This window comes from Bubalus kerabau, chromosome 4 (genome assembly GCF_029407905.1).
Source record: "Bubalus kerabau isolate K-KA32 ecotype Philippines breed swamp buffalo chromosome 4, PCC_UOA_SB_1v2, whole genome shotgun sequence".
Classification (NCBI taxonomy): domain Eukaryota; kingdom Metazoa; phylum Chordata; class Mammalia; order Artiodactyla; family Bovidae; genus Bubalus; species Bubalus kerabau.
The window spans coordinates 68477263-68501941 of record NC_073627.1 but is presented as its reverse complement, the minus strand read 5'-3'; the positions used below and the strand labels follow the sequence as shown (position 1 = coordinate 68501941).

The 24679-nt window shown below is 38.9% G+C and overlaps 1 protein-coding gene across 10 annotated transcripts in view; it reads left to right on the top strand.

Moving 5' to 3' along the window:
• The window catches only part of LOC129649800 (uncharacterized), a 210774-nt gene that overhangs the window by 46627 nt on the left and 139468 nt on the right, over window positions 1-24679 (top strand). For 4 of the 10 annotated variants that reach the window (XM_055577660.1, XM_055577657.1, XM_055577659.1 and 1 more), the window contains exon 3: window positions 15402-15554. The exons of the other annotated variants lie outside the window; for them this stretch is intronic. In XM_055577660.1, coding sequence (XP_055433635.1) covers window positions 15402-15554 — 153 coding nt within the window. The remainder of the gene's footprint in view (window positions 1-15401; window positions 15555-24679) is intronic. 10 annotated transcript variants of the gene reach the window in all.

The window sequence follows — 24679 nt, the reverse complement described above, 5'->3', positions numbered from 1 at the left end:
AATATTTGGCACACAGAAAATAATTCAAGTAAGATTTATCATTGAGATGATTTTTCCCATTAGACCCAGAATTCATTCATGAACTCTATAGATGTGACCCGCAACAGAAGGCCTGATTACTTACCCTTTAAGTGTTCATTCACTGAATCATCCCAGAACATGTTGGCATTATAATTATAAAATAGTTTCATAAAATTCATCTTGATATCCCAGAATAAGGGGGCAATATGGGCAAAGATTTTAATTTATTTGCTGAGCAGCTTCTCTTTTCTCCCTCTACCCCTTTTTTTGGTAACTGATTAACAGTGTCATGAATCAGGGCAAGCTGCACATTTTAGACCTGATTTTGAAGAGAAAAATGATATGCCAGAAATAGCCCTGCTTTAACTTAAACTGTGCAGTATCAACATATATTTAGGGCATTCTAAGGACCAGGGTATTGTTTCTGGAGATGAAGGGCTAATAGGTAGCTCTTCCAAAGGAGCTAACGTACTAGACAGGGGAACTGATATTAAAACAGTAATATATATAAACTAAGACATATATTCTGAAAATATGAAATTGACATGAAACCAATATTATAAATAAACTGAAATATTCTGAAAATAGGAAATTGACATTAAAGCAATGATGTATATAAACTGAGATATATTCTGAAAATATGAAATTTACATTATACCAGTAACATATACAAACTGAAATATGTATTTTGAGGTTGTGAATCATGGTCTCACAAAATCTTAGAACACAGGGCTGTGATCTAAACTACTGTTTGGAAGAAAAGCTTGCATTGAAATTAGAAGATTAAATGGAGAGTAGGTGGAGAGCATTTCTGATGGAGAAACAGAATATGCAAAGATCTTGAATCAGCAAGACTAACTGCACAGCCCAGCAGTTGAAGGAACACCAGGGAGGGGAAGTGCAGAGTCAAGGAGATTTTCAGCTTTGGGAAGGATTTTATTTTATCTTTTCCCTAGAAGCCTCTGGAGCTATTGCTACATTTTAAAGACAGAGGTGACATAATCAAATTTTATTTTTATTTATGACTGATATCTAGAAAAATCCCTGTTGTTTAGCCCCTCACCTCACTTTATACTAGTTCAGGAAGATGAATTAAATTCCTGGAAGAGCAAATAAAATGATCATATCTGCTGAGATTCCTCAGCACTTACTTGGTCGGCTGGAGAGAGGCTTTAAAGGTTGGAAATGAATTTTCCCTCTCGGTAATTTCACATACTGTCCCCTTGACAGTTTTGGTTTTGCTTTGGGAGATTTTCTATTTTGGAAGCTATGAATCCTTTGAGCCATAGAATAGAAATTTAACTGCCAGGCATACAGACTAGTGTAATATTTGAAGATGTAAAATCCTAATTTAATATTGTAGGAAAAAAGAAATTTCAAGCCATCTTTAATAAAGAAGGGGTTTCAGAGGTCAATATTCTGTGTCAGAATTCAAAACAACTACAATAACCAGAAACTTTATAGCTATATAAGCACTATCCCTTGGGGAAAGCATGCATGCTTGAAGTGCTAAATTGCTTCGGTTATGTCCAAGTCTGTGTGACTCTGTGGACTGTAGCCCAACAGGCGCCTCTGTCCATGAGATTCTCCAGGAAAGAATACTAGAGTGGTTGCCATTCCTTCCGTCAGAGGATTTTCTGGCCCAAGTGATTGAACACTCATCTCTTATATATCTGCCATTGGCAGGTGGGTTCTTTACTGCAAGAACCACCTGGGAAGCCTGTATTAGGGAAAGTGTATATACCTGAAATAGAAGTGCTTAGATATAACCATGATATTAAACAAGCTTACAACAACAATATGATCAGCTATACCCATTAAAGTGATTTAATTTAAAGCTAAATCATTTAGCATTTGCATTCCATTAGTACTGTCATGATCAGATCAGATCAGATCAGTCGCTCAGTCGTGTCTGACTCTGCGACCTCATGAATCGCAGCACGCCAAGCCTCCCTGTCCATCACCAACTCCCAGAGTTCACTCAGACTCACGACTATCGAGTCGGTGATGCCATCCAGCCATCTCATCCTCTGTCATCCCCTTCTCCTTTTGCCCCCAATCCCTCCCAGCATCAGAGTCTTTTCCAATGAGTCAAGTCTTCGCATGAGGTGGCCAAAATACTGGAGTTTCAGCTTTAGCATCATTCCTTCCAAAGAAATCCCAGGGCTGATCTCCTTCAGAATGGACTGGTTGGATGTCCTTGCAGTCCAAGGGACTCTCAAGAGTCTTCTCCAACACCACAGTTCAAAAGCATCAAGTCTTCGAAGCTCAGCCTTCTTCACAGTTCAACTCTCATATCCATACATGACCACAGGAAAAACCATAGCCTTGACTAGATGAACCTTTGTTGGCAAAGTAATGTCTCTGCTTTTGAATATGCTATCGAGGTTTGTCATAACTTTCCTTCCAAGGAGTAAGCGTCTTTTAATTTCATGACTGCAGTTACCATCTATAGTGATTTTTGAGCCCCCCAAAATAAAGTCTGACACTGTTTCCACTGTTTCCCCATCTATTTCCCATGAAGTGATGGGAACAGATGCCATGATCTTCATTTTCTGAATGTTGAGATTTAAGCCAACTTTTTCACTCTCCACTTTCACTTTCATCAAGAGGCTTTTGAGTTCCTCTTCACTTTCTGCCATAAGGGTGGTGTCATCTGCATATCTGAGGTTATTGATATTTCTCCCGGCAATCTTGATTCCAGCTTGCGTTTCTTCCAGCCTAGCGTTTCTCATGATGTACTCTGCATATAAGTTAAATAAACGGGTGACAATATACAGCCTTGACGAACTCCTTTCCCGATTTGGAACCAGCCTGTTGTTCCATGTCCAGTTCTAAGTGTTGCTTCCTGACCTGCATACAAATTTCTTAAGAGGCAGATCAGGTGGTCTGGTACTCCCATCTCTTTCTGAATTTTCCACAGTTTATTGTGATCCACACAGTCAAGGGCTTTGGCATAGTCAATAAAGCAGAAATAGTCAATAAAGCAGAAATAGATGCTTTTCTGGAATTCTCTTGCTTTTTCCATGATCCAGCAGATGTTGGCAATTTGATCTCTGGTTCCTCTGCCTTTTCTAAAACCAGCTTGAACATCAGGAAGTTCACGGTTCACATATTGCTGAAACCTGGCTTGGAGAATTTTGAGCATTACTTTACTAGCGTGTGAGATGAGTGCAATTGTGTGGTAGTTTGAGCATTCTTTGGCATTGCCTTTCTTTGGGATTGGAATGAAAACTGACCTTTTCCAGTCCTGTGGCCACTGCTGAGTTTTCCAGGTTTGCTGGCATATTGAGTGCAGCACTTTCACAGCATCATCTTTCAGGATTTGGAATAGCTCAACTGGAATTCCATCACCTCCACTAGCTTTGTTAGTAGTGATGTTTTCTAAGGCCCACTTGACTTCACATTCCAGAATGTCTGGCTCTAGGTCAGTGATCACACCATAGTGATTATCTGGGTCATGAAGATCTTTTTTGTATAGTTCTTCCATGTATTCTTGCCATCTCTTCTTAATATCTTCTGCTTCTGTTAGGTCCATACCATTTCTATCCTTTATCGAGCCCATCTTTGCATGAAATGTTCCTTTGGTAACTCTGATTTTCTTGAAGATATCTCTAGTCTTTCTCATTCTGTTGTTTTCCTCTCTTTCTTTGCATTGATCGCTAAAGAAGGCTTTTCTTCTTGCTATTCTTTGGAACTCTGCATTCAGATGTTTATATCTTTCCTTTTCTCCTTTGCTTTTTGCTTCTCTTCTTTTCACAGCTATTTGTAAGGCCTCCCCAGACAGCCATTTTGCTTTTTTGCATTTCTTTTCCATGGGAATTGTCTTGATCCCTGTCTCCTGTACAATGTCACGAACCTCATTCCATAGCTCATCAGGCACTCTATGTATCAGATCTAGGCCCTTAAATCTATTTCTCACTTCCACTGTATAATCATAAGGGATTTGATTTAGGTCATACCTGAATGGTCTAGTGGTTTTCCCTACTTTCTTCAATTTCAGTCTGAATTTGGCAATAAGGATTTCATGGTTCAATCCACAGTCAGCTTCTGGTCTTGTTTTTGTTGACTATATAGAGCTTCTCCATCTTTGGCTGCAAAGAATATAATAATTCTGATTTCGGTGTTGACCATCTGGTGATGTCCATGTATAGAGTCTTCTCTTGTGTTGTTGGAAGAGGGTGTTTGTTATGACCAGTGCATTGTCTTGGCAAAACTCTATTAGTCTTTGCCCTGCTTCATTCCGTTTTCCAAGTCATGATACTGTCTCTTAAAATTTTAAATCACACTAAATCACCTGAATATTTAAAAAACAAATAAGGAAAAGCAAGTTTAATGTTTTTTTTTATCTCATATGATTCTGATCTAAGAACAAATGTAATCTAATAGATTTTCTGAGTATTGAAAAAGCTCAACTATAGTCTAGAACTTACACAGTCAATAATTATTTTCTACATATGTTCTTTTTGATTTGTAATATTCCATAATGTATTTCAGAGAAGTTACAACAGTAAAATCTAAATGTAATGGAAATGGGATGCTTCATGTTGCTAGTAAGGCAGAAAACCCACTTTTACCATACTTACCAGATAGAAAGAACACAAGGAATAGATTTAGAACTAACATTGAGATCACACTTCCTTCAAAGTTTTGTGGAGATGGTGGAACTTCCCTGGTGATCCAATGGTTAAGATTCCGCCTTCCAATGCAGGGGACTTGGGTTCAATCCCTGGTCTGGGTGCTGAGATCCCACATGTCTTGTGGCCAAAAAACCAAAATACAAAACAGAAGCAATAATGTAATAAATTCAATAAAGACTTTAAAAATATGGTCTGCATCAAAAAATATTTTTTAAAAAAGGTTTACAGTGGGTAACATTTATTTTTGTTGTTGTCATATTAGTTGCTCAGTCTTGTCTGACTCTTTGCAACTCCATAGACTGTAGCCCTCCAGGCTTCTTTGTTGATGGGATTATCTAGGCAAGAATACTGGAGTGAGTTGCCATTTCCTCCTCCAGGAGATCTTCTGGACCCAGGAATTGAACCCAGATCTCTTACATTGCAGGCAGATTCTTTACTGTCTGAGCCACCAAGGAAGCCCATATTACATATATATATATATATATATATATATACACACACACACACATTACTATTATATGGTCACTGTCTTGGACATTGCCAATGCTCTATTTTTCTGTACCGTTGGCAACCAAGACTAATCACACACATGTGACATGGCCTCCAAGAGATGTCTGTGGTTCCCACCAAAGGTGTCTAAACTCTTCTGCCATTTGCCACCAGTTATGGGTCAGGACATAGGAGGTGCAATGTTTTTACCATATAGGTGACATCTGGTTGATTCACAACTCAGAACTTCAGTATTAGAGTCCAGATGTAGAGTTAACATAATCTGCCAGCAGGAGTGGCTGATAAACCACTGAAAATATTTATATAGTTGTATTTTTGATATGTTAGGAATTTCTTAATATTTTATATGAGGAAAAGGACACTATATGAATATAATGATTAACTTTTTAAAAAATAAAATTTATGTGTGTAAATATACATATAAGACCCATTGTGATTTATGAAAAAAACTTTTTTTCTGAAGGAATTTTGGGTGACACTTTTTTTCCTATAAAATTAATTACCTCACATATTTTTTCTTATAATCTTTTGAAATTTGAGCATTAGTTCATTTAATAGTTTGAATAATCTATTTGTAATATTTTAGAAACAACTTTGAAATAATTTTCTCAGGAAGTTACAAGTTAATTATATGTCAAATAATCTTTTCAAGAAGTCGTGAATGATCTCTTCCTAGGAATGATAAATAGTATCTATTTCATAAAAGTTGAAGTAGATTACCACTATGCACTCTTTCAGTTAATTTAGGTTTATATCCAGTGCACATTGTCTTTACATTTCTTGTATGGTGTCTGAAGAAAAATTTTCCTCTACCCTTCCCAGTTCTTCCAGTTGGTCTAATAATTGAATTGATATGAAACATTAACAGGAGGAAATAAAATTTAAATTCACATGAAAGGGGGCTCCATAAGAAGGTGAACCCAGGTGGTCGAGTTGGTAAGACTCCATGCTCCTAGTGCAGGGGGGTCCGAGTTCAATTCCTGGTGAGGAACAGTTCAGGTACTGTTGAAGCCTGGCTTAGCAAATTTTGAGCATTACTTTACTAGCATGTAAGATGAGTGCTGCAAAGAATATAATCAATCAATCTAAAATCAAACTGATTTTGGTGTTGAGGGAAATAATTATATTCTTTGCAGCCAAAGATGGAGAAGCTCTATACAGTCAGCAAAAACAAGACCGGGAGCTGATGGTGGCTCAGATCACAACTCCTTATTGCCAAATTCAGACTTAAATTGAAGAAAGTAGGAGAAACCACTAGACCATTCAGGTATGACCGAAATCAAATCCCTTATGACAATACAGTGGATGTGAGAAATAGATTTAAGGGACTAGATCTGACAGATAGAGTGCCTGATGAACTATGGACGGAGGTTCGTGACATTGTACAGGAGACAGGGATCAAGACCATCCCCGTGGACAAGAAAAGCAAAAAGCAAAATGGCTGTCTGAGGAGGCCTTACAAATAGCTGTGAAAAGAAGAGAAGTGAAAACTAAAGGACAAAGGAAAGATATTCCCATTGGAATGTAGAGTTCCAAAAAATAGCAAGGAGAGGTAAGAAAGCCTTCCTCAGTGATCAATGCAAAGAAATAGAGGAAAACAACAGAATGGGAAAGACTAAAGATCTCTTCAAGAAAATCAGAGATACAAACAGGACACTTCATGCAAAGATGGGCTTGATAAAGGACAGAAATGGTATGGGCCTAACAGAAGCAGAAGATACTAAGAAGAGATGGCAAGAATACACAGAAGAACTGTACAAAAAAGATCTTCATGACCTAGATAATCAAGATGGTGTGATCACTCACCTAGAGCCAGACATCTGGAATGTGAAGTCAAGTGGGCCTTAGAAAGCATCACTACGATCAAAGCTAGTGGAGGTGATGGAATTCCAGTTGAGCTATTTCAAATCCTGAAAGATGATGCTGTGAAAGTGCTGCACTTAATATGCCAGCAAATTTGGAAAACTCAGCAGAGGCCACAGGACTGGAAAAGGTCAGTTTTCATTCCAATCCCAAAGAAAGGCAGTGCCAAAGAATGCTCAAACTACTGCACAATTGCACTCATCTCACACGCTAGTAAAGTAATGCTCAAAATTCTCCTAGCCAGGCTTCAGCAATACGTGAACCGTGAACTTACTGATGTTCAAGCTGGTTTTACAAAAGGCAGAGGAACCAGAGATCAAATCGCCAACATCTGCTTGGTCATGGAAAAAGCAAGAGAGTTCCAGAAAAACATCTATTTCTTCTTTATTGATTATGCCAAAGCCTTTGACTGTGTGGATCACAATAAACTGTGGAAAATTCTGAAAGAGATAGGAATACCAGACCACCTGACCTGCCTCTTGAGAAATTTGTATGCAGGTCAGGAAGTAACAGTTAGAACTGGACATGGAACAACAGACTGGTTCCAAATAGGAAAAGGAGTACGTCAAGGCTGTATATTATCACCCTGCTTATTTAACTTACATGCCGAGTGCATCATGAGAAATGCTGGACTGGAAGAAACACAAGCTAGAGTCAAGATTGCCGGGAGAAATATCAATAACCTCAGATATGCAGATGACACCACCCTTATGGCAGAAAGTGAAGAGGAACTCAAAAGCCTCTTGATGAAAGTGAAAGAGAAGAGTGAAAAAGTTGGCTTAAAGCTCAACATTCAGAAAATGAAGATCATGGCATCTGTTCCCATCACTTCATGGGAAATAGATGGGGAAACACTGGAAACAGTGTCAGACTTTATTTTCCTGGGCTCCAAAATCACTGAAGATGGTGACTGCAGCCATGAAATTAAAAGATGCTTACTCCTTGGAAAGAAAGTTATAACCAACCTAGATAGCATATTCAAAAGCAGAGACCTTACTTTGCCAAGAAAGGTCCGTCTAGTCAAGGCTATGGTTTTTCCTGTGGTCATGTATGGATGTGAGAGTTGGACGGTGAAGAAGGCTGAGCTTCGAAGAATTGATGCTTTTGAACTGTGGTGTTGGAGAAGACTCTTGAGAATCCCCTGGACTGCCACGAGATCCAATCAGTCCATTCTGAAGGAGATCAGCCCTGGGATTTCTTTGGAGGTAATGATGCTGAAGCTGAAACTCCAGTACTTTGGCCACCTCATGCGAAAAGTTGACTCATTGGAAAAGACTCTGATGCTGGGAGGGATTGGGGGCAAAAGGAGAAGGGGACGACAGAGGATGAGATGGCTGGATGGCATCACTGACTCGATGGACGTGAGTCTGAGTGAACTCCGGGAGTTGGTGATGGACAGGGAGGCCTGGCGTGCTGCGATTCATGGGGTCGCGAAGAGTCTCACACAACTGAGCAACTGAACTAAACTAAACTAAACTCTCTATATAACATTAAGTTTTTGGTTTTTTAAAAAATTGTTTTACAGTTGTCTGTGGTAAACAAGATGAGCAATTAGCCAGTAGAAAAGTATAGATAAAAAATGGAGACATTTTAATAATTGAAAAAACCAACCCCTTTCTTTTCATTGACTATTAAGAACATTTTAAAAAACCCAAATTATAAGTATTAATCTTCCTTATGTAGTGGTAGCATAAATGACATTTCAACAAATATAAAACCTTAAAACTAATTTTAGAAAAATGTTAGTTATAATGGAAAAAGTATAGACTAAGGAGACAGACAAATTTGGGTTCAAATTCTAGCTCAACTAACTACTAACTGGGTGACTAAAAACTGGTTTTATGTAAGTTTTCCTAGCCTCGGTTTCCTCAGCTTAAATTTGGGCATAATAATACTTTCCTCACACAGCTATTTTAAAAACTTAATTAAAGTGATAGCTATTATTAAGGGACAAAAACAGATTCTTAAATCTTGAAAACTCGAAAATCAATGTAAAATTTTCTTTTTTGATAGTGTTTGATATTTAAATGTTAACCACTTTAAAAATATTTTTCAGCTCAGTTCAGTTGCTCAGTCATGTTTGACTCTTTGCGACCCCAATAACCGCAGCACACCAGGCCTCTCTGTCCATTACCAACACCTGAAGTCCACCCAAACCCATGTCCATTGAGTTGGTGATGCAATCCAACCATCTCACCCCCTGTCATCCTCTTCTTCTCCTGCCTTCAATCTTTCCCAGCATCAGGGCCTTTTCAAATGCCAGGTGGCCAATGTATTAGAGTTTCAGCTTCAGCATCAGTCCTTTCAATGAATATTCAGGACTCATTTCCTTTAGGATGGACTGGTTGGATCTCCTTGTAGTCCAAGGCACTCAAGAGTCTTCTCCAACACCACAGCTCAAAAGCTGTGTTCAGAAGTTCACAATTCTTCGGGGCTCAGCTTTCTTTATAGTCCAGATGTCCCATCCATACATGACCACTGGAAAAACCATAGCCTTGACTAGACAAACCTTTGTTGACAAAGTAATGTCTCTGCTTTTCAATAGGCTGAATAGGTTGGTCATAACTTTCCTTCCAAGGAGTAAGTGTCTTTTAATTTCATGGCTGCAATCACCATCTGCAGTGATTTTGGAGCCCACAAAAATAAAGTCAGCCACTGTTTCCACAGTTTGCCCATTTATTTGCAATGGAATGATGAGACCGGATGCCATGATCTTAGTTTTCTGAATGTTGAGCTTTAAGCCAACATTTTCATTCTCTTCTTTCACTTTCATCAAGAGGCTCTTTAGTTCTTCTTCACTTTCTGCCATAAGGGTGGTGTCATCTGCATATCTGAAGTTATTGATATTTCTCCCGGCAATCTTGATTCCATCTTGTGCTTCCTCCAGCCCAGTGTTTCTCATGATGTACTCTGCATAGAAGTTAAATAAGCAGGGTGACAATATGCAGCCTTGATGTATTCCTTTTCCTATTTGGAAACAGTCTGTTGTTCCATGTCCAGTTGTAACTGTTTCTTCCTGACCTGCATACAGGTTTCTCATGAGGCGGGTCAGGTGCTCTGGTATTCCCATCTCTTTCAGAATTTTCCACAGTTTACTGTGATACACACAGTCAAAGGCTTTGGCATAGTCAATAAAGCAGAAATAGATGTTTTTCTGGAACTCTCTTGCTTTTTCAATGATCCAGTGGATGTTGGCAATTTGATCTCTGGTTCCTCTGCCTTTTCTAAAACCAGTTTAAATATCTGGCAGTTCACAGTTCACATATTGCTGAAACCTGGCTTGGAGAATTTTGAGCATTACTTTACTAGTGTGTAAGATGAGTGCAATTATGTGGTAGTTTGAGCATTCTTTGACATTGACTTTCTTTGGGATTGGAATGAGAGCTGACCTTTTCCAGTCCTGTGGCCACTGCTGAGTTTTCCAAATTTCCTGGCATATTAAGTGCAGCACTTTCACAGCATCATCTTTCAGGATTTGAAATAGCTCAACTGGAATCCATCACCTCCACTAGCTTTGTTCGTAGTGATGCTTTCTAAGGCCCACTTGACTTCACATTCCAGATGTCTGGCTCTAGGTGAGTGATCACACCATCGTGATTATCTGGGTTGTGAAGATCTTTTTTGTACAGTTCTTCTGTGTATTCTTGCCATCTCTTCTTAATATCTTCTGCTTCTGTTAGGTCCATACCATTTCTGTCCTTTATCAAGCCCATCTTTGCATGAAATATTCCCTTGGTATCTCTAATTTTCTTGAAGAGTTCTCTAGTCTTTCCCAGTCTATTGTTTTCCTCTATTTCTTTGCATTGATCACTGAGGAAGCCTTTCTTATCTCTCCTTGCTATTCTTTGGAACTTTAAAATCCATTAAACCAAGATCTATTTATTACAATTTCTAAAATCTTCACCTAATTTTCCCTATAAATTTGGCATATATAATTTCATTATATGCTTCCTAAATGTTGATTGTTATAGGAAAAATCAGTTTTTCATAGTACCTTAGCAGTAAACAATAAAGGACCTTTTCAAAGCTATATAGCTTGCTAAACTACATTTGTGATAAGCAACTATCAACTTGTTATTTCTATTGTGGCAAATAGTTTTGGTCCACTTAACTTCATTTTAAAGCTTCAAATGGATTAATCCTGACTTTGCATGCCATAGTTATATATTTAGATATTTAATCATCAAAGATTATAATTGTACAATATTGAGGTGTATAGAACAAAATAGAATTATTGGAGGACAACTGCTCAACAATATTGTTTTGGCCTCTGCCACACATCAACATGCCCCATGAACTAAAGTTCACGGGCATGGATGGGCTTATCAAACTTTGTTTTTTTTATTTTGTCATTTGCAAGGCCCATATAAACAGCTAGCCATATAAGAAAAATTCATGTAACCATGAACTTAAAGGTACATTTGTCTTTTTCTCCTTTTATTCATTATTGTAAGATGCATAACAGAAGAAACATCAAAAGTTTATAAAAACAACCTGACTGTATGCAACCTTGTTTATACCCTTTAGGATCTAAATAGAAAATGTTGAAAAACATAGGTAGTGGTGTATACATTATATTTGAAATAACTCAAGACATATTATTGAATAACTAATGAACAGGTGACATGTAGAAAATCAGTCTTCCATTGTTTTCTTCTGTGAAGAATCTGTGGATTTGTATTATATATTAAGCATTTACATTTGGTTTGTTTAACAGCTAAAATATGAACAATTGAGTACAGTATTGAAATATTCAATGTGCTGGCGTTTGTAGTTTTGATAAGTCCCATTGCTGGCAATGGAGTCATGCCAGAAAAAATTGATTTCTACTGCAAAAGGATTAGAGACTTGCCTGGTGGCTCAGATGGTAAACTGTCTGCCTACAATGTGAGAGACCTGGCTTCGATCCCTGGGTCGGGAAGATCCTTTGGAGAAGGAAATGGCAACCACTCCAGTACTCTTGCCTGGAAAATCCCATGGATGGAAGAGCCTGGTATGCTACAGTCCGTGGGGTCGCAGAGTCGGACACGACTGAGCGACTTCACCTCATCATCACCTTCACACATCAACATGAAGCAGACACAGGTATACATATATCCCCTCCCTCCTGAACCCCTCTCCTACCTCCCACCCCATTCTACCCCTCTAGGTTTTCACAGAATACTGGGTTGAGCTCCCTGTTTAACACAGCAAATTCTCACTTTCTATCTGTTTTACATAGGGTAATGTATACATTTCCATGCTCTTCTCACAATTCCACCCACACTCTTCTTACCCACTGTGTCCACAAGAAAGACGCTTCCCAAGGGAAGGGAAGAGCAAAAGTTTGGTCAACATGTTCACTGTGGAGAAACACAGTTACCTTAGATGACAGCTGTTTTCCTGATGTAGGCTCCCTATCTAAATTACTTTAAAAGTATTATGGGGAGGTTAAAAACAAAACTTATGAGGTTTCTAATTAAGTTGCTCAGTTGTATCCAACTCTTTGGGACCCCCATGGACTAGACAGTCCACGAAATTCTCCATGCCAGGATTCTGAAGTTGGTATCCTTTCCCTTCTCCAGGGGATCTTCCCAACCCAGGGATCGAACCCAGGTCTCCCACATTCCAGGCAGATTCTTTATCAGTTGAGCTATAAGGGAAACCTAAGAATACTGGAGTGGGTAGCCTATCCATTTTCCAGTGGATCTTCCCAATCCAATAATTAAAACGGGGTCTCCTGTATTGCAAGTGGATTCTTTACCAACTGAGCTATCAGGGAAGACCTTCTTAAAAATAATCAACCTAAAACAATTATCATGCCAAGCGAACACATTTGATGTGACAAACTTTGCACTCGTACAACACCTATAGAAAAACAAAATCATATTCATAAATTTAGTATAACCAGAACTTGATTCAGTTCAGTTCAGTTGCTCAGTCATGTCCAACTGTTTGTGACCCCATGAATTGCAGCACACCAGGCCTCCCTGTCTATCACCAACTCCCGGAATTCACTCAAACTCATGTCCATCGAGTCGGTGATGCCATCCAGCCATCTCATCCTCTGTTGTCTCCTTTTCCTCCTGCCCCCAATCCCTCCCAGCATCAGAGTCTTTTCCAATGAGTCAACTCTTCACATGAGGTGGCCAAAGTACTGGAGTTTCAGCGTTAACATCATTCCTTCCAAAGAACACCCAGGGCTGATCTCCCTTAGAATGGACTGGTTGGATCTCCTTGCAGTCCAAAGGACTCTCAAGAGTCTTCTCCAACACCATGGTTCAAAAGTGTCAATTCTTCGGCACTCAGCTTTCTTCACAGTCCAACTCTCACATCCATACATGACCACTGGAAAAACCATAGCCTTGACTAGATGGACCTTTGTTGACAAAATAATGTCTCTGCTTTTGAATATGTTTAGCTAGTGCTTAAATTAGTGATAAAGTCATTTACCTTCCTCTGACTCCATGCCCTAAAATTCATTTGTATCCATGTTGCTGTTCAATCACTAAGTCATGTCTGACTCTTTGCTACCCCATGGACTGCCACACACCAGGCTTCGCTGCCTTCAGTGTCTCCTGAAGTCTGCTCCAATTCATGGCCATCGAGTTGGTGACACTTTCTAACCATCTCATCTTCTGCTGCCCCCTTCTCCTTTTGCCTTCAGTCTTTTCCAGTATCAAGGTCTTTTCCAATGAGTTAGCTCTTCTCCATCAGGTGGCCAGAGTATTGGAACTTCGGCTTCAGCATCAGTCCTTCCAATTAACATTCAGGTTTATTTCCTTTAGGATTGACTGCTTTGATTTCTTTGCAGTCCAAGGGACTCTCAAGAGTCTTCTCCAACACCACAGTTCAAAAGCATCAATTCTTCGGTGCTCAGCTTTCTTTATGGTCCAACTCTCACATCCATACATGACTACTGGAAAAACCATAGCTTTGACTATGTGGACCTTTGTTGGCAAAGCGATGTCTCTGTTTTTGAATACACTGTCTAGGTTTGTCAAACATTTTCTTCCAAGGAGCAAGTGTCTTTTAGTGTCATGACTGAAGTCACTGTGTGTAGTGATTTTGGAGCCCAATAAAGTAAAATCTGTGCCTGCTCCTGCTTTTTTTCCCTTTCTAACTGCCAAGAAGTATTGGGGCCAGATGAACTGATCTTATTTTTTTGAATGGTGACTTTCAAGCCAACTGTTTCACTGTCTTTTTTCAACCTCATCAAGAGGCTCTTCAGTTCTTCAATTTCTATCACTGGAGTGATTTCATCTGTGTATCTGAGGTTGTCAATAGTTCTGCAATCTTGATTCCAGCTTGTGCTTCGTCCACTGGCATTTCACGTGATGTACTCTGCATAGAAGTTAAATAAGCAGGGTGATGATATACAGCCTTGAGGTACTCCTTCCCAAGTTTTGAACCAGTCTGTTTTGCCATGTCCAGGTGGTGTTAATGGTAAGAAACCCACCTGCCAATGCAGGGGAGATATAAGAGATGCAGTCTTGATCCCTGGATTGGGAGGATCCCCTGGAGAAGGGAGGGACAACCCACTCCAGTATTCTTGCATGGAGAATCTCAAGGATGGAGGAGCCCTGAGGGCTACAGTCTATAGGGTCACACAGAGTCAGACATGACTAAAGTGACTTAGCATGCACACATATTGTTCTATGTCCATTTCTAAATATTTCTTCTTGACCTGTATGCAGGTTTCTCAGGAGGCAGGTAAGGTGGTCTGGTATTCCCGTCTCTTTAAGAATTTTCCATAATTTGTTTTGATCCACACAATCAATGTGGTTTGCTGTGGACTACACAGGCTTTAGCATAGTCAGTGGAGCAGAAGTAGATGTTTTCTGCAATTCCTTTGCTTTCTCCATGATCTAACAAATGCTGCCAATTTGATTTCTGGTTCCTCTGCCTTTTCTAAACTCAGCTTGTGCATCTGGAAGTTCTCATTTGCATTAGTTTGTTTAAAGTAGAAACAAGTCCTTTCATTTAATTGTTTCTGCCTATGTTACCAGTCATTATATATTTAGTTACTAATCAAAAGATAGAAGTTAGCTTCATGAACTCACGGAATGTTTTCTCCTTACTGTTTTGTTCATTCTAGTACCTAGAGGGCTTCCCACATGGCACAGTGTTAAAGAATCCACCTGCCAAAGCAGGAGATGCCAAAGCAAGAAATTCAGGTTCCATCCCTGGGTCAGAAAGATCCCCTGCAAGAGGAAATGCCTGAGATTTCCAATATTCTTGCCTGAGAAACCCCATGGACAGAGGAGCCTGGAGGCCTACAGTCCATGGGGTGGCAAAGAGTTGGACACGACCACATGCTCACAGGTAGTGTGCCTATATTTAGAGATAGTGTAAGGCCCTGACCTGATACGCTTGCCATCCTGATAGAAAGCAGAAAATACATCACAGATCTCTTTCTTCACACTAAGAAGAGGCCATGTGAGGACATGCAGAAAAAGCAGCCGTCTTCTTGCCAAGGAGACAGCTCATCAGAAACCAACCCTGTGGGCACCTGGATCTCAGACTTCAGCCTCCAGAACTGTAAGAAAATATCTTTCTGTTTTTTGAAGTAACTCAGCCTGTAGTATTCTGGTATAACAGCCCTAACCGTAATACTATGGAAGGTACATTAGGGTCAATAATACTCTCTTTTGCTCTTATCGCTCTAGTATAATTGAAGGCGGAATTCCACTAATGTCAAGTACCACTCAAGCATGTGTTATCAGACTTTACTTTATCTTCAAACACCACCAAACATAGGTGTTGACAACCCTCAAACCACAATTTTTGGAGAGCCTTATTCAAAGGGTGAAGTGTGAGGACTCAGAGCGTGTTATTTTCTGGGTGTGGGCATGCTCCCTTCAGCCAGGCTTTGCACTAGATGTGACTCAGGGTGGAGGTCCCTGAGCTAAGAGCACGTTTCCAAATGGTAGGAGGCATCGTGTGTCAGATAAGCTCTTGTTTGTGCCAAAGATGCTGTCATTCTACATGGGTAGAAACAAGTGTTGCAAATAAAAGGGAGAAACCTTTTCAGGACAACAGACAAATCAGTGCCAACTCCTGCTCATTCACAGAGTCAAACATTTTCAAACCGAGGGACCAAAAGCTCTACAACTGGAACCGTGAAACTCACATAGTGATAGTGGAAAACTCACAGCTAGAAGGACCTGTTTTCTCCAGTGGAATAAAAATACTGTAATTTAGCTGTTTAGTTACTGTAGAAAAGGGAATCAGAAAAGGATGACCAGGGAAAGTCTAAGGGGAGGGCATGGTTTTCGGCATTCTGTCACAGACAAATAATCCTTTAATCTAGAACAAATGCAAAGGTTCCATCAGAATGATTTAACTAATCCTGAAATAAATCAGATAACTAAAGGAGCAGTTCTGCTGTACATAAATGCTTCAGCAATGGAGAACAGTGCTCATTGGAAAGCACACACATTTCTACTTGCTAAGAGAGGTTGATTTTATGAGATCTAGGATTCCACTGAGACAGAACTTCACACAGCTATAAACCAAACCCCCACTGGAATTTAATTTTCACTTATGTATGACATAGCTGTCCTCCCAGCTAGTTTCCTGATGTCTGTATCACATCTATATTGTCATAGATGGCATATACAGAGATGTATACCCCAAAAAATCTTGTAGGGAAGTATACACTCACCAACTTACTTCAGAGAAAATATTAGCATAATCATCCAGCAGCTTTAAAACATATTACAGTGTTACACTGGAAGTGTCCCCTTACTTCCCTCTGATCACAGTTTGTTACTTTTTTACCCTAAAAGTAAACTCCATTCTAGTTCCCATGCTAATCACTTTTTTGCTGATTTTTACAATCGGTTTTCTTAAAGGTGTGTCCCTAAAAGCCAAAATGAATGGAATTATATGATATGGATGATTTTGTGGTTGTTTTTTCACTTCAGTATTACATTTTAGAGAATCATGCACTTTGTTTTATGTACGTGTGCAAGTATCTTCTGATGGGTCTGAGTGAATTTTCTGGATCATAAAATAAGAGTATTGCTGCATACAGAAAATATAAACTGCCAAACCGTTGACCACAATGGTCAGACTAAGTTACTTACACAGTAGAACTGTAGGTGATCTCTGTTGTACCACTCCTCCTTTCTTTCACCAATGGTGATTAGCAGGTAGAAGTGTTGCTTCCTGGACTTAGTTTTCACTTCCTTAATATTGAAACTGAACGTCTCTTTGTTTACTAATGTGTTTTTTTTTTTTATTTTACAATATTGTATTAGTTTTGCCAAACATCGAAATGAATCCGCCACAGGTATACCCGTGCTCCCATCCTGAACCCTCCTCCCTCCTCCCTCTCCATACCCTCCCTCTGGGTCGTCCCAGTGCACCAGCCCCAAGCATCCAGTATCGTGCATCGAACCTGGACTGGCGACTCCTTTCATACATGATATTATACATGTTTCAATGCCATTCTCCCAAATCTCCCTACCCTCTCCCTCTCCCTCCCCAAGCCAAGGCACTGAAAAGCCAAACTTAGCAGTAGGAGTGTGCAACAAAGTAAGGGTTTATTGTAGGGTCCAAGCAAGGAGGTAGAAAATCAACCTCAGGTCCATAACCCTTGGTAGTTGAGATTTTGTTGTTATTTTATGTTGTTTTGTGTTTTTTAAGGGGAAGAACAAAGAGGATGAGCTAATAATTATTTTGTGACATTTCTTAATCCTGGCATCTGGAGTGACAATATCTTTGGTTTATGGTTCTCTGGCTAGGTGGTCCATGGTTGGGAGGTCTGTGAGCTTATCTTGTCCTGGAGAAACAACCTGAGTTTGTACGATAATGGTGATGTCTATAATACTGATTTTTAGTACTTTAATGATCTTTTTGACAACAATTTTAGCATCTGACAGGTGGTTGAGTGTGCAATGAGCACAGAATTGAGGTTAGAGGGAACCAGAAAGAGAATAAAGTTTTGAATAGAGGTTTATGAATCATAAACTTAAACTCGGCAGAGGAACTCGGTTTTAGGGACTTAGTTTCACTAATTAGGTCATAAATATTTCCACTTGGATATTATCTGTTGTTAAGAGCCTGCACAAATCTCTTAAGTGTTTTTCCTTTGGGTAGTTGGTTTGGAGGAGTTATTCATAAATTATTTCCTTAGATGACATTTTCATGTGTCAGAAATACTTCTTACTCTTGGCTTGACTTTTCTTCATTGGTATCTTTTGATAAATATAAATTCTTATTTTTAATACAGTGTAACTAATCATATTTTCCTTTCAGTTCAATTCAGTCACCCAGCCATGTATGATTCTTTGCAACCCCATGGACTGCAACAACAAGGCCTCCCTGTCCATCACCAACTCTAGGAGTTCACTCAAACTCATGTCCATTGAGTCAGTGATGCCATCCAACCACCTCATCCTCTGTCGTCCCCTTCTCCTCCTGCCCTCAATCTTTCCCAGCATCAGGGTCTTTCCTAGTGAGTCAGTTCTTCACATCAGGTGGCCAAAGTATTGGAGTTTCAGCTTCAGCATCAGTCCTTCCAATGAATATTCAGGACTGATCACCTTTAGGATGGACTGGTTGGATCTCCTTGCAGTCCAAGGGACTCGCAAGAGTCTTCTCCAACACCACAGTTCAAAAGCATCAATTCTACAGTGCTCAGCTTTTTTTATAACCCAATTCTCACATCAATACGTGACTACTGAAAAAAAAAACAAAAAAAAAAACCATAGGCTTGACTAGATGAACCTTTGTTGGCAAAGTAATGTCTCTGCTTTTTAATATGCTGTCTAGGTTGTTCATAGCTTTTCTTCCAAGGAGCAAGTATCTTTTAATTTCATGGCTGAAGTCACCACCTGCAGTGATTTTGGAGCCCCCCAAAATAAAGTCTGACACTGTTTCTACTGTTTCCCCGTCTATTTGCCATGAAGTGATGGGACTGGATGCCATGATCTTAGTTTTCTGAATATTGAGTTTATGGTTGGCAAATTTGTATCTGGCTTAAAATATATTTTCAACTCAAATAGTGAAATATTTCTCTGATATTTTATTTTAAAAGCTTTTTTTAAAAAAAAATATTAGATCCATTTTGTTGTTGCTGTTCACTCACTCAGTCATGTCTGACTCTTTGCCACCCCATGGACTACAGCACACCAGGCTTCCCTGTCTTTCAGTACCTCCTGTAATTTGCTCAAACTCATGTCCATTGAGTTGGTGATGCCATCCAACCATTGCCTCTTAAGTCAGCCCCTTCTTCTCTTCCTCTCAATCTTTCCCAGCATCAGAATCTTTTCCAATGAGGCAGCTCTTCACATCAGATAGTCAAATTATTGGAGGTTCAGCTTTAGTATCAGTTCTTCTAATGAATACTCAGGGTTGATTTCTTTTAAGATTGACTGGTTTGATCTCCTTGCTGTCCAAGGGACTGTCAAGAGTCTGCCAACACCACAGTTCAAAAGCATCAATTCTTCAGTGCTCAGCCTTATTTATGATCCATTTCTGACATCTGTGCATGACTACTAGAAAAACCATAGTTTTGACTATACTTACCCATGTTGGTGAAATAATGTATCTGTTTTTAAATATACTGTCCAGGTTTGTCATAGCTTTTCTTCCAAAAGCAAGCATAATAATTAGATCTATATTCATCTGGATTTAAGTTTCTGTGAACGTTGATGTGAGTCAAGGTTACTTATTTGTTTTTCTCTTATTTATTTGAATATAAAGGGTAAGGAGTGTCAAATTATCAAGACAACTTTGAACAGGTGTCCTGCCTCACTGCTGGGCAGTACTGCCTGGGTTTCTATAAATATCTGTGTAGTCGGGATTCTGTTTCATTTCTTGTCTCCTATCAGTCCCAAAGCCAGGGCCTACTGCCTATATTATACAAGCTTTAAATTATATTATACAAGATTATGAGAGTTTTTTTTTGTAATTTTTAAATTTTATTTTATTTTTAATTAATTAATTTATTTTAATTGGAGGCTAATTACTTTACAATATTGTAGTGGTTTTTGCCATACATTACATGAATCAGCCATGGGTGTACATGTGTCCCCCATCCTGAAACCCCTCCCACCTCCCTCCCCATCCCATCCCTCAAGGTCGTCCCAGTGCACTGGCCCTGAGCTCCCTGTCTCATGCACTGAACCTGGACTAGTGATCTCTTTCACATATGGTAATATACATATTTCAAGGCTATTCTCTCAAATCATCCCACCCTCGCCTTCTCCCACAGAGTCCAAAAGTCTGTTCTTTACATCTGTGCCTCTTTTGCTGTCTTGCAAGTAGAGTCATCGTTACCATCTTTCTAAATTCCATATATGTGTGTTAATGTACTGTATTGGTGTTTTTCTTTCTGACTTACTTCACTCTGTATAATAGGCTCCAGTTTCATCCACCTCATTAGAACTGATTCAAATGCATTCTTTTTAATGGCTGAGTAATACTCCATTGTGTGTATGTACCACAGCTTTCTTATCCATTCACCTGCTGATGGGCATCTAGGTTGCTTCCATGTCCTGGCTATTAGAAACAGTGCTGCGATGAACATTGGGGTACACGTGTCTCTTTCCCTTCTGGTTTCCTCAGTGGGTATGCCCAGCACTGGCATTGCTGGATCATAAGGCAGTTCTATTTCCAGTTTTTTAAGGAATCTCCACACTGTTCTCCATAGTGGCTGTACTAGTTTGCATTCCCACCAACAGTGTAAGGGGTTCCCTTTTCTCCACACCCTCTCCAGCATTTATTACTTGTAGACTTTTGGATCACAGCCATTCTGACTAGTGTTACATGGTACCTCATAGTGGTTTTGATTTGCATTTCTCTGATAATGAGTGATGTTGAGCATCTTTTCATGTGTTAGCCATCTGTATGTCTTCTTTGGAGAAATGTCTATTTAGTTCTTTGGCCCATTTTTTGATTGGGTCATTTATTTTTCTGGAGTTGAGCTGTAGGAGTTGCTCGTATATTTTTGAGATTAGTTGTTTGTCAGTTGCTTCATTTGCTATTATTTTCTCCCATTCTGAAGGCTGTCTTTTCACCTTGCTAATAGTTTCCTTTGTTGTGTAGAAGCTTTTAAGGTTAATTAGGTCCCATTTGTTTATTTGTGCTTTTATTTCCAATATTCTGGGAGGTGGGTCATAGAGGATCCTGCTGTGATGTATGTCGGAGACTGTTTTGTCTATGTTCTCCTCTAGGAGTTTTATAGTTTCTGGTCTTATGTTGAGAGCTTTAATCCATTTTGAGTTTATTTTTGTGTATGGTGTTAGAAAGTGTTCTAGTTTCATTCTTTTACAAGTGGTTGACCAGTTTTCCCAGCACCACTTGTTAAAGAGATTGTCTTTTCTCCATTGTATATTCTTGCCTCCTTTGTCAAAGATAAGGTGTCCATAGGTGCATGGATTTATCTCTGGGCTTTCTATTTTGTTCCACTGATCAATATTTCTGTCTTTGTGCCAGTACCATACTGTCTTGATAACTGTGGCTTTATAATAGAGCCTGAAGTCAGGTAGGTTGATTCCTCCAGTTCCATTATTCTTTCTCAAGATCGCTTTGGCTCTTCGAGGTTTTTTGTATTTCCATGCAAATTGTGAAATTATTTGTTCTAGCTCTGTGAAGAATATCGTTGGTAGCTTGATAGGAATTGCATTGAATCTATAGATTGCTTTGGGTAGTATACTCATTTTCACTATATTGATTCTTCCTATCCATGTACATGGTATATTTCTCCATCTATTAGTGTCCTCTTTGATTTCTTTCACCAGTGTTTTATAGTTTTCTATATATAGGTCTTTAGTTTCTTTAGGTAGATATATTCCTAAGTATTTTATTCTTTCCGTTGCAATGGTGAATGGAATTGTTTCCTTAATTTCTCTTTCTGTTTTCTCATTATTAGTGTATAGGAATGCAAGGGATTTCTGTGTGTTGATTTTATATCCTGCAACTTTACTATAATCATTGATTAGTTCTAGTAATTTTCTGGTGGAGTCTTTAGGGTTTTCTATGTAGAGGATCATGTCATCTGCAAACAGTGAGAGTTTTACTTCTTCTTTTCCAAAAAACAACAAATAACACACAAGGGAATTCCCATAAGGATAACAGCTGATCTTTCAATAGAAACTCTTCAAGCCAGGAGGGAATGGCAAGACATACTTAAATTGATGAAAGAAAATAACCTACAGCCCAGATTATTGTACCCAGCAAGGATCTCATTCAAATATGAAGGAGAAATCAAAAGCTTTTCAGACAAGCAAAAGCTGAGAGAATTCACCACCATCAAACCAGCTCTCCAACAAATACTAAAGGATATTCTCTAGACAGAACACACAAAAACGGCGTATAAAATCGAACCCAAAACAATAAAGTAAATGGCAACGGGATCATACTTATCAGTAATTACCTTAAACGTAAATGGGTTGAATGCCCCAACCAAAAGACAAAGACTGGCTGTATGGATACAAAAACAAGACCCCTACATATGTTGTCTACAAGAGACCCACCTCAAAACAGGGGACACATACAGACTGAAAGTGAAGGGCTGGAAAAAGATTTTCCATGCAAATAGGGACCAAAAGAAAGCAGGAGTAGCAATACTTATATCAGATAAAATAGACTTTAAAACAAAGGCTGTGAAAAGAGACAAAGAAGGTCACTACATAATGATCAAAGGATCGATCCAAGAAGATATAACAATTATAAATATATATGCGCCCAACACGGGAGCGCCGCAATATGTAAGACAAATACTAACAAGTATGAAAGGAGAAATTAACAACAACACAATAATAGTGGGAGACTTTAATACCCCACTCACACCTATGGATAGATCAACTAAACAGAAAATTAACAAGGAAACACAAACTTTAAACGATACAACAGACCAGTTAGACGTAATTGATATCTATAGGACATTTCATCCCAAAACAATGTATTTCACCTTTTTCTCAAGCGCACATGGAACTTTCTCCAGGATAGATCACATCCTGGGCCATAAATCTAGCCTTGGTAAATTCAAAAAAATAGAAATCATTCCAAGCATCTTTTCTGACCACAATGCAGTAAGATTAGATCTCAATTACAGGAGAAAAACTGTTAAAAAATTCCCACATATGGAGGCTGAACAACACGCTGCTGAATAACCAACAAATCACAGAAGAAATCAAAAAAGAAATCAAAATTTACATAGAAACTAATGAAAATGAAAACACAACAACCCAAAACCTGTGGGACACGGTAAAAGCAGTCCTAAGGGGAAAGTTCATAGCAATGCAGGCACACCTCAAGAAACAAGAAAAAAGTCAAATAAATAACCTAACCCTACACCTAAAGCAACTAGAAAAGGAAGAAATGAAGAACCCCAGGGCTAGTAGAAGGAAAGAAATCTTAAAAATTAGGGCAGAAATAAATGCAAAAGAAACAAAAGAGACCATAGCAAAAATCAACAAAGCCAAAAGCTGGTTCTTTGAAAGGATAAATAAAATTGACAAACCATTAGCCAGACTCATCAAGAAACAAAGGGAGAAAAATCAAATCAATAAAATTAGAAATGAAAATGGAGAGATCACAACAGACAACACAGAAATACAAAGGATCATAAGAGACTACTATCAACAATTATATGCCAATAAAATGGACAACGTGGAAGAAATGGACAAATTCTTAGAAAAGTACAACTTTCCAAAACTCGACCAGGAAGAAATAGAAAATCTTAACAGACCCATCACAAGCACGGAAATTGAAACTGTAATCAAAAATCTTCCAGCAAACAAAAGCCCAGGTCCAGACGGCTTCACAGCTGAATTCTACCAAAAATTTAGAGAAGAGCTAACACCTATCCTGCTCAAACTCTTTCAGAAAATTGCAGAGGAAGGTAAACTTCCAAACTCATTCTATGAGGCCACCATCACCCTAATACCAAAACCTGACAAAGATCCTACAAAAAAAGAAAACTACAGGCCAATATCACCAATGAACATAGATGCAAAAGTCCTTAACAAAATTCTAGCAATCAGAATCCAACAACACATTAAAAAGATCATACACCATGACCAAGTGGGCTTTATCCCAAGGATGCAAATGATTCTTCAATATCCGCAAATCAATCAATGTAATACACCACATTAACAAATTGAAAAATAAAAACCATATGATTATCTCAATAGATGCAGAGAAAGCCTTTGACAAAATTCAACATCCATTTATGATCAAAATTCTCCAGAAAGCAGGAATAGAAGGAACATACCTCAACATAATAAAAGCTATATATGACAAACCCACAGCAAACATTATCCTCAATGGTCAAAAATTGAAAGCATTTCCTCTAAAGTCAGGAATAAGACAAGGGTGCCCACTTTCACCATTACTATTCAACATAGTTTTGGCCACAGCAATCAGAGCAGAAAAAGAAATAAAAGGAATCTAAAAAGGAATAGTTTCCTTTTTCTTATGCCAAGAAATCAACACTCATTATTGCTGTTGCCCCTCTGAATGCACTTCTCTCATTCCTCTGCCCCTCCCAGGAATTTCTCTATGTTTCAGTCTTGCTACACTGTCCCCATCATTGGCCTCCTTCTCTCTTCCTTTTTTGGAGCTCCAAGAAGCACGCTGATGCCTTTCCTAGTCTGAAAAACTCTGAGACACCATGTCTTCAAACACAGCTTCTCTTTCCTCTTCTGTAG